This window comes from Leishmania mexicana, chromosome 22 (genome assembly GCF_000234665.1).
Source record: "Leishmania mexicana MHOM/GT/2001/U1103 complete genome, chromosome 22".
NCBI lineage: Eukaryota > Euglenozoa > Kinetoplastea > Trypanosomatida > Trypanosomatidae > Leishmania > Leishmania mexicana.
In genome coordinates, this window is record NC_018326.1 from 669,951 (window position 1) to 680,773 (window position 10,823).

Sequence of the window (10,823 nt, forward strand, 5' to 3'; positions counted from 1 at the left end):
ATGATGTACGGTTCCTCTTGCCACGAGGACAGCTTCCTCGATGCCATCCTCGATGAGCTCACGGTGAATCCATACAGTGATCTCCACACGGTGCTCGCACGTGTGGAGCGAGCCCAGACGGCAGAATCACATGTGGCGCGAATGAAGCAGCGAACGGCAGAGCAGCAGGAGGAGCGCGCGGCCCGCCTGCGGAGCGAGTGGGCGTCCGCGACGAGGCATCAGAGCCCCGTTTCAAGAGCTGGCTCGCAGCACTCCCTATCACTGGAGGCTCTCACTGCGAGCTCTTCAGCGTACTTAGACAGCCTCGCTCGCGCCGCAGATCGCGAGCTCAGCGCGTCGCTGCGAGGTGCGTCCAACACGTCGGGACCGCCTCCCTTATGCGCGCCGACAAAGCTTGCTGCCGAGGCACTGTCGCCTCTCACCTCGGCCCTCTCCCTCTCCCACGTTTGCGATGAGCACGAGTCGAGTGTGCTGCGCAGCGCGTACGTCCACCTGCTTCCGTACATACTCGCTGTGGCGGCTCCTCCCGCTACACGCTCTACTTCATTTGCCCTTGCTACCTCTTCCACCACCGTAGCAGTCGCAGCAGGCGGTGGGTCTGAGTCAGTGCTGCCATGGTATGCGGTGCACACCGGCGACAGCGCCGTCCGTGAACTGCTCTCCCCGTACATGAGCTCTGTCGTGGGACCGCTGGAGAAAGAGCTGCGCTTCCACTTTACCGCTGGGTGTGACACGGCAGCCATGCACGAACCGCAGCACTTCTTCTCTTTTCTGATCGAGTGCTTCCAGCGGCAGCAGCGCATCGTCTCGGAGCAGTGGGCGGCGTCAAGGTTGCAAGACAGCGAGAGCGACGCTGCCCTTCGTCTTCTAGAGTCGGTGAGTCAGGTAGTACTCAGTGCCACGGCCGTGGTTGTGTTCCAGGAATGCTACGGCTGGCGGCCTTGTTCGGCGCTGTCGCGCCACAAGGACTACGTTGTGGTCACCGTGAACGCCGTGCTGGACTTTGTAGCGTCTGCAGAGGGGCGGTTGTGCAGAGACTCGGTGCAGTTGCTCGTGGAACACCTGTTGGCGGAGGAAGTGCTCCAGCTGTACGCCCAATGTGCAGCGGACATGGCCGTGGCGGCACTGCGCAATGGCGCGGCGCGGCTGTGGAGGCGGTCGTTCCTGATGGAGGGGGCGGGTCGCGCATCGTTCCCGCTTTACACGTGCAGTTTGCACCTCGTGCGCTCGCTCGAGGCGTTCCAGCGGCGTCTTCTCAACTCGCTACTTCTTCTGCGCGGCTCGTGGGCGGAACTGGTGTGGCGCAGAAGTGTGGAGCCGGCGCTTTTGGCCTTCCTTGGGATTGTGGAGAAACAGGCTCTGCCGGCTGTGGAGGACGCGGCCGCAGCCTCCTGGGGGTCTGTCCTGTCCCTCCAGTGGTGTGTGGCGAGTGTGCAGGTTGTGGCAGCCGCGGCAGAAGACTGGCTTGGGATGCTGCGAGAAAGCTGCGTCGCCACGGCCAGCTCCGCCTCCTCACCCTCCTCCCTCAGTAAGTCAGAGACACTGGATGCGCTGATGCGGTTTCGCGATCAACTTGCTCGGCGCTCGGCCGAGCACGCACAGCACCTAACACGGCAGCTCTGCACGCCCCAGCCCGGGGATGCAGCGCGGGCTGCACGGGTGCTGCACGGTGCCGAAGAGTTCCTCAAGCTCACGGGGGAACTGCCCGATAGCGCCTCAGCTCCCTACATTGTGCACGATTTGGTGCACGGTGTCCTGCAGAAGAACCTCTCGCCGGAGCACAGGGCTGAGTTGCTGTCGTACACAAAGAGGTGTGGTCTGCAGCGCTTTGCACAGCTGCTTGTCGCGTGAGTCTTCTGTCGCACGTGAAGACGGATGGAAGCGTTGCGCGGGACGCGATGTGAGCCCCTTCGTCGTCGTTATCGTTCTCTTCACTTTGTCTTTTCGTGTGCAGACGCACGCACCTTGGTGCTCCGGACTTTTCTGTGCATCGCAGCTGTGCCGTCGTCGCCCCTCTTCCCGTACAAAACACGCAGAATCGACGCAACAGCAACAAGCGACTTAGCGGATTGCGTGTGGCGTGCGTGTCAGCGCTGCTGTCAGTGGAGGGCTGCGACTCGATGACGCATCGACCATGTCTACCCCTGTCCGACACTCAAATCAAGCTTGGGTGCGAATACGGATGGCATCTGAGGCGATGGGGGACACCGTTTGATGTGGCGGTGCCTTGCTCGCATTCGAGGTCGCTCTAAGATGGAAAGAACAGATAGGACAGCTGCGGTGGCGTGGAGACTTTCGCTTTCCCACCCCGCCCTTCTACCTCCCATTGTTGTCTCTACTGTTCATTAGGGCTCACGAATCGCCGTGTTTGCGAGTGCGTGTCTTGAGGTTCTGGGTTAGCGGGTTCGGAGTCGTGTTGCCATTCTTGCTTGTCTCCTCGGTCATCGCTCGACCACTGTCGCCTCTCTCTCGTCTTCTTTCGTGGTAATGCCCTGCACCTTCGCTGCATCCGCGAGCGAGGCAAGAAGAATGGAGGGAACCGTTCAGCGCCGCCGCGCGCCTGAGCTCTCACTCTCCCTCTCTCTATCGCCATCACCGTCGCACCCATCTCCGCCTCTCTGCCCCTATTGCAGCAGCTGCTGCTGCGACGCTGAGCCTCGCCAGGAGAACGTTCGAAGTACACGCGCACACGCGGGCCACGCTCGCGGGTAGCTGAAGCGATAGATGGGTGTGCACGTGTGTGTCGAGACGGCTTGTGTGCAGCGCTCTTTCCACCGTCTCGTACTCTTCAGCAAGACGAAGGCGATCGGGAGAGCTATCGAGCGCCATGTACCGCCGCATGAGTGCCCGGCTCCACTTCTCGAGCTTGTTCCGGTACCTGCCCCCGGTGCTAGCCTTACTGCATTTTCTTATCTTTTTATGTGCTCGTGGCGACACTGTGGAACGTGTTCAAGCCACGCAAACACACCGGCTCCGAGAGCTGCGCGTCTATATGTTCGGATGGAAAAAAACGGGCGAGGCGCGCGCTGTGACGTCGGTCTTCAAGTTCGTCATCAAGGCCGCCATGTGCGGCGCCGCTGCCTTCGTCATCATCTCCATCTTTGTGGCCGTCGTTGCGCTCATTCTGCTGGTCCTGGACGCCTTTGACGTCTTCAAGAAGCCTTTGGTGGTACTCATTGTCGACGGCATGATGTGTCTCACCATTCTCTTTTCCTGGCGCTGTGTAGCGGGTGCGTACAATCAGGGCACGTGCGTTACACTGCCTCACGGAAGTGTCGGCCACCGCCACGACTACGCTGCGCCGTTTGGACTCACTGTGACGGTGTGGGTGTTTGAGCTGGCTGCGATTGTCTGCTTCTTACGTAGACGGGACAAAGGGAAAGGGGTGGGGGGCGGAGTGATGGGGCCGCCACAGAGTGGCGGAGGGACGTGAGGGAGAGGCGTTCCTGCAGTGATGTGTCTTACTTCACCCGTTCCATGACGCCACTCCGCCGCTGAACGTGGCATCTCTTCTGGACGACTGGTGGCGAGGCAGCTGTGACACATGCATCTAGTCTTGGCGTTACCCGGTGTGAGTTTGCATCGGCGTGCGCAGGTGACGCGATGCCGTCCTCCCCTATTCGTGAGTGCATCAATGCCGGCGGATGCGTCTCCCTCCATTGGCGCCTCTGCATCTATCTGTCAATGTGCGCCTGAGCTCGAGTATCTTACTCTGTTGTGCGCCGCTCTCTTCGTGGGGGCGTGTCGCGGCTTCTGTAAGGAGATGTCAGCGGGTGTGTTTTCCTCCCTTGTGGCCCCCCTCTTCTCCCATCACGGCGTCGGTGTCTGATGCTTGATGTGGGCGCTTGTACCACCATCCGCACTCTTTTTCGTTCTGCGATGCCTCGTACGACGGGACGACTTCGCTAAGCATGCATGAGGCTTCAGCAATGTGTTCTCCACAACCGGCTCACAACTCTCACCCTCCAATAACTCTCTTACCGACCTCGCCTGGAGATGTATGTGAGTAACATTGTGTGCAACCACCCAGAGCACATTGACGTGCTCATTCTCAAGCGTCCGCGTGCGGGAAAGATGAGCTTTTCCTGCCCTCGATCAGGTGCAACTCTCTCCGTGTGAAGCAGTAGTGCGCCTACCAGTCTGCACGGGAAAGCCGCTGCGAGGGTCTTGCGCGTTTCTTGTCCTCGGTGGAATGCAGACGGCCGAGGTTTGCTGCACGCACCGCACCAGTGTGCATTCTCTCTGTTGGCGCCTCTACTGTGTCTTTCTCTTTCTCGTCTCGCTGCCCTCTCCACCTCCGCTGCCGCACGCTTCTTCGCCGACCTCGTCACGAGTGCGGCACAACTGCAAATATCCTCTTCTTGTGCTTCCATCGTCCGCTGTTGTGATATTCGAGGCGTACACCGCCGAGCGAGCCTTACCAGGCTTGCGCCTACTCTCTACCGGGTCATTTTCTTTCAGCGCCAGCTGCCGCGTGTAGGCGGAGGAGACTCTTTTCGTCCCCCCTCCCTCTTTCTCCCGCTCCTCTCCGTTTCTTTCACAACTCGCAGGTCTGCCCACACGGAGAGAGGTTTGCGTTGTTTCCTGCTGACGCTCCTTTTTTTCCTCTTGGCGTGGCCGATGACTTCTTGGCGTGTTTCCCTCAACTACGCTGATGCGCGCACCTGTCGCACTGCCGCGTTCTAGGCGCGTCTTCGTTAACTCTCACCGCTTTTCACCGCCGCATCACCGATGCACAGGGAGATTGCACGACGGCGACACGCCTCTGTGGAGTCGCGAGGTGACAGACCGCACAAGCACGACGATGAGTCTCAGCTCCTCCATCGGCAATGTGGTCTCTGGGGACCCTTTACAAGTGCCGTTTCGGGCTCTGCTGCTTGGGTACGCCACCCACCCTACGCTGCTGTCTCTCGTGACGGGCCACACGCTGCTGTTCGACGCGCTGTCGGCGAACCCCGACCTGCAGCAGCAGCGCACAATGCTGAATCCGTGCAGGGGGCACCTAATCGAGATGCAGGGGCGGTGCGTCGATGCCGCTTGGCGCCTCGTTCGCTATTATCGAGCGGATGTGCAGCGGGTGCTCGAGCTTCCCTTGAAGCACCGCCACCTCCTTGACGACATGCGTCTCGTGTACCTCATCACCACTGCGAGCCCCAACGCTAGTTTGCTGGTGTCCAAAGAGCTGACACACCGTCGCGAATTATCGCTAGACGTGGCGTGCACGTTGCTCTCCCTCCCTTGCGCCCCTGACGTCCTTCGCGCGATTCTAGTCTTCACTCTCCGCACGCACGCGGCCGCCGTCGACGCGCCGCACTTCCAGCGGTGCGCGCACGCACTGCTCAGTAACGACAACTTCTTCAGCGAGCGAACTTTTGCCTCCATGCACAGCCTCCTTCACGACGTTTTGCTGCCGTCAGTGCGCCGTGGCGCTGCCCGAAACGACTCTTTTGACTTTGTCGCTGTGCGTTGGACGACGGTGATGAACAAGTGGTCCCGTGTGTACGCAAAATCTGGACGGGGCTTTGACCTGCACGAGTGCTTGGAAAAACTTCTGGAGGCTGTCCCTGCGGCCGAGACGAAGCTGCCTGCTTCGTTCTACATACGGCTGCTCGGCGCACTCCTTGATGCAACAGCGGCAAGCGAGGCCCCGAGGAGCGCGAAAGCTGGTTGGGAACGCATGAAGACGGTGGCCAGCGACGCCCTTCGCCTCTTTGGGCGCAACCCGGAGGATCTGCGCGCTGTTTGGGTGTTACTTCTCAAAGGAGCGCTGACACTCTCTCCCGCTGAGGAGGATCATGGGCGCCTTCTCGAAGCTTATCATCTGTGCGCACAGCGTGGCCATGCATTGGTGATTGACCGACAGGGGTTTCGGCAAGTAATTCGACTTGTTGCCGCTGCAGTGAGTGCGCTGCCTCTTCCGCAGGTCACACAGTTAGTGAGGAGCTTCTGCACTTTTATGCATGAGCAGACTTCTGTCAGCTTTCTGTGGTTGCTGGACGGAGTCGGCACAGTGCTTACCGAGCTGTGGCAACATCACCGACTAGAAGCCCAGGGAGAGGCTGAGCAGCTGCTGCGCGTGTTGAGGACACTGCTGCGCGAGCGGTGCGTGAGTGGGGTCGAATTGCACAGCAATCCCGTCATTGCCCGCGCCCTGGACCACTTCCAAATCGGTGGCGCAGTCGCATACTGGTGGACATGCGGGTGCGGTGAGGTGATTCCTTGCACTTCCAAGCGCTGCGCATCGTGCCTGCGCAAGTCAGGCGTGTCGTGGGTTTGCCCGCAGTGCCACGCGGCCCACAAGCTGCCGTGCAAAACGCAGTCCTGCTCGTGTGAATGTCTCAACCCTCGCATGGCCGCAGCCGTCAGCGCCAACGTTTCCATCTGCGATAAGTGCGGACTCGTCACGTCCGTAGGCTGTATCTGCGCCCGTTGCAAGCAGCAGCGCCAGGAGAGTGAGAGCACGGTGGAGTGCGCCCACTGCCATGGCACATACAAGGGTAACGGGTTGCATTGTCCTCAGTGCTTTGCGCCGAACCCGGACAAGCACCTGTATCTGTGGCACTGTGTGGACTGTGACGACTTCAACTACTCCATTTGGTCATCGTGCCGCTCCTGCAAAACGTCGAGACGGATTGGTGCACTGCGCGTGTCGTTTGTGCCGTGGAAATGCGGCTGCGGCGCCCTTAACCACCCTTGCCGCCTCACGTGCGGGAGGTGCGGCACTGACGAACACCACCACACGTACACATGTGTCGGATGCGACGCCCGCGTCTCCCTGCACTCGCTGCATCGTACTCTGCTTACCGTAGATGGAAAGGCAGTTTCCCTGCACCTCTGCCCGCAGTGCCAGTGTCCCCACCCCCGCGACGAACTTGTGCTATACTCACCGTCCTTTTCCCGGCACTGCATGCTGTGCGCACACACGGTGAAGCCCTCCAGCATCACTGCGAGCGGCTCATTTTTTCACTGCGACACAGTGCAGCGGGTGAATGAGCACTACGTGTTCTGCTGTACCCACTGTGACTACACAGAACTGCAGACAGGATACCATTGCCAGCGGTGCCATTTCCCTCGCCCAGAGGTGGAGGCGTTGCTACAGGGTGAGGAGGCCGGTGCCGCGCCGCTCAGCCACGTATGGCGCTGCCTTCACGAGACGGCCGACGGCGCACTGTGTGGTCAGTGGAACTACGGCTGGAGCGCGCACTGTCTCGCTTGCAGGAGAGGGCGTCCTGACTCGGCCTGCGAGTGCCGTGCCAAGGCGCAAATGTGGGCGTGTGAGACCTGCGGGGAGCTGAATCGACCCATCGATGTTCTCTTTTGTGCGCACTGCAAGACTGGGCTTCAGCCTGTGCTGGCGTGTACCACGTGCGGACTGCCGCACATGTCCTACGCCTGTCGCGTGTGCCTTTGAGGGCGGACTGCCGCATGTGTCCGAGAATGCACCTCCCCGCACCCTTCCTCCACCGCAGTGTAGCGTAGTTGCGATGTGGTGGAGCATGGTGAGACGCCGTGGGAGGATGCGTGGATCGTTGTCTCTGCGTGTGCACCTCTCTCTCTTCGCCTTTCGCCAGAAGGACAGAGACCACTTGGCGTGTGTCTCCGCGTATATGCGTGCTTGCGCCATTCTTGGTGCAGATGTGCATGGTCATGGTGCGCGTAGTGTCACACAAAGAGCAGCGCACCCCTTTTCAGTCGACTGCTGCGTGTCCGCCTCGTGCGTCAACGTTCTTTTCAGCGCTACTTTCCCTTCTTTTGCCCGTGACTGGCTGCAGCCAGCGGCGCTCCTGCAGTGGACTGGGATGGGTGCGCGGGGCACACCCAGCTACACACGCTGTGCTCTGGACTTCTTCCATGTTTCTTCTCTACTCCATGTCTTTCCCGTATCCACCCTCCCCTCCCCGCCTACACTTTCTATCGAAGCAGCATCCACCACTGTGCAGAACACAGCAAAGCAGCGCCATTCGATACGTGCGTGCCATTCATACACGGCGCCCGAGTTGCGTCTGTGTGTGTGTGCCCCTTCTCTGCGTGCAAGTGTGTACGTTCTGCGGCCGCTGCTCCACCTCTTCTCCATATCTCGCCTCCCTCCTTCCTTTTATCTGCTCAGTTCGGTTTCGTGTGTGTATGTGTGGCTCTTCTCTCGTCCGACATGGGTGTCCTCTGCAACATGGCGAGCAGCCTTGACAAACGCACCGCCAAGTACATCCCGGCGCTCACGGCGCTTACGGACAACTACTTCTCCACTCACAACCCGAACGAGAATGAGTCTGCCCTCTTCTTTGCCTCGCTGCGAGTGGCGCTCCACAGCATGCTGCACTGCAGCAGGGAAGAGGCGATCGAGTTCCTAATCGACTCTTGCAACCGCAGCGTGAGCACAAGCGCCGCCCTCGACAGATTCCTGTCCAACAAAAAAACATCAAAGGTGGCGCCAGATGCCGCGGCTGCCAAGATCATGCAGTTGTGGATGATGTATGACAAAGACAATAGCGGCGATTTGAGCTACGTCGAGTTGAAGCGTCTTGTCGAGGGGCTCGGCTTTTCGAAGGACTCGACAGAACGAATCTTGAAGCCCTTCGAGGACGACAGTCGCCCCACCATCACCTTTTCCGAGTTTGTGAAGGTGTACTCGAACGCAGTGAGTTTCAAGGAGCTCGGCTACGTCTTCCAGGATTTGGCGGGTGCTCAGCAGACCATTTCTCGCGACACCTTCGCCAGTTTTGTCTGCGACATCCAAGGTGAGGACTGGGATGCCAAGACTCTCAACGAGAAGCTCACTCTCATGGGCTGCGTCGGCACCGACGGCATCACCGAGACCAACTTCGTCGGGTACCTTATGAGTCCCTACTTCGACTCCGCGATTGAGAAGAAGAAGCTGACGGACGTCTACCACGACATGGACTAGATCATGTGCTGCTACTTCATCAGCTCCTCACACAACACGTACCTCACTGGGGACCAACTCACGAGCAAATCCTCCTCCCAGATGTACAAAAAGGCGCTTCTCGACGGGTGCCGGTGGGTGGAGATTGATTGCTGGAACGGCCCTCACGGCGAGACGATTGTGTACCACGGGTACACTCCCACTTCTCGTATAGCCTTCGAAGAGTGTGTTAAGATGATTCGCCAATACGCCTTCACCGCTTCCGCATACCCCGTGATACTCTCGCTGGAGGTGCACACTTCGGTGGAGCAGCAGGATAGGATGGCGGAGATTCTAGAAGAAGGGCTGGGCTCGCTGCTCTTCCGGCCTCCGTGGTGGTTCAAGGAAAAGCCCACCATGACCCTCTCGCCCAACAACTTGAAGAACAAAATTTTCGTGAAAGCGAAGCGCGGCGACTTCCCGGCCCGCGAGCCTCGTGTTGACAAAGACGACGACGCCACCGAGACGGACTCGGTGGCGAGCACAAGCAACGCCGACTACCTGAAGGTGAAGGAGGCTCGCAGGAAGGCAGAGAAGGGGGAGGTCCCGGTGTCAGCGAAGCTGTCCGCCATTCTCTCCATCGAGTCCAGCGAGTACCAGGGCGTCAAGGACTTATCATACCTGAAGGACATGCAGCCGTACCACTGCTCTTCGTACTCAGAGAAGAAAGCCAAGGCCATCGCTCGCGAGACCCACGACGCGCTGGTGCGCATCAATGACACGTACCTTAGCCGCGTCTTCCCCGCTGGCTCGCGCGTTGACAGCAGCAACTACAGTCCACTGCTTTACTGGGCGTCTGGCTGCCAGATGGTGGCCATCAATTGGCAGTCCAGCGATACCTTCGGCTGGCGCCTCAACCGCTGCTTTTTCCTCGACAACGGCTGCTGCGGCTACCTCCTGAAGCCAGACTATCTGCGGCCCGTGACCCGCCTCGATGTGGCCGTCCCCGAGAACTCGCGGTCGCTGACGGTGGAAGTGATTTCAGGCTTTTCCCTTCCGAGCGTGAGCAGGTCAGACGTTCCCGACCCTTTTGTGACAGTTTTCCTCGAGGGACCCAACGTGGGCAGCACCCCAAAGAGCACGAAGACAATCCATAACAACGGCTTTCACCCTGTCTGGCGCGGTGCGCAGCAGACGGAGTGGATATGTACGGTACATCGCTGCTCCATGTCGGTCCTTGTGCTCCAGGTCTACGACCACAACAGGTACAGCTCATCTCAGCTGCTGGCAGAGGCCATCATTCCTCTGCGTGTGCTTCATAAAGGGCTCCGCAAGGTGTCTTTGAATGGCCCCGCGGGCTACAACGTACCCGGCAGCTTTCTTGTGTGTCGCTTCGACTACGCGGATGCGTCAGAGCTGTTGTGATCGGTGTCCTTCTGTGCGTTTCGTCGATATGTAACCAACTGTCACCGTATCTCCCCCCTGCCCCCGTTCTTGGAGAAATGATGAGTGAGCATGCACCTCACTAGCAGTGGGCGCACTTGTGCGTCTGCACGTGTGTGTTTTTCTTGATGGTACGTGCCCCATCTCTGCGCTTACACCGCTTTGCGTCACGGCACACGAGGATGCTGCCCGAGTCTCATCTCTCTCTTCTCTCGCCACTGTTGTGCGTACGTGCATCTGCGCCTTTCCACGTCAGTGCGTCTATGAAGTACGTGCGCGCGCTCATCGTCACACGCACACCCACCTCTTCCTTGACCGCCGCACTCTATACACTGGGGGTGGTGGTGGAAAAGATGAGCAACGCACAAGAATCATGGAACTTTGTTTTCTTTCGTTTTCACGCGCGGCATTTTGGGCCCTGATGACAGTGGGACACAGCTGAGTGAGTTGAACCAGCTAGCCCAGTACCCCACTTTCTGTGGGGAATCCCAGCAGCCCCCCCTCCTCCCCCCACTTCCTA

The 10,823-nt window shown here is 59.5% G+C and overlaps 2 protein-coding genes and 1 pseudogene across 2 annotated transcripts, besides 1 other annotated feature; all 3 read left to right on the forward strand.

Moving 5' to 3' along the window:
• LMXM_22_1660 (conserved hypothetical protein) lies at positions 1-1,851 on the forward strand (the record flags this gene model as incomplete). Its single annotated transcript, XM_003875571.1, has 1 exon — positions 1-1,851. One exon carries the CDS (start codon positions 1-3, stop codon positions 1,849-1,851), a length of 1,851 nt encoding a protein of 616 aa, XP_003875620.1.
• Positions 1,852-4,654: 2,803 nt separating this feature from the next.
• On the forward strand, positions 4,655-7,411 carry LMXM_22_1670 (conserved hypothetical protein; the record flags this gene model as incomplete). Its single annotated transcript, XM_003875572.1, has 1 exon — positions 4,655-7,411. One exon carries the CDS (start codon positions 4,655-4,657, stop codon positions 7,409-7,411), a length of 2,757 nt encoding a protein of 918 aa, XP_003875621.1.
• A 738-nt stretch (positions 7,412-8,149) lies between these two features.
• LMXM_22_1680 lies at positions 8,150-10,285 on the forward strand (annotated as a pseudogene).
• Positions 8,150-10,285: a sequence feature.
• Positions 10,286-10,823: the final 538 nt, after the last annotated feature.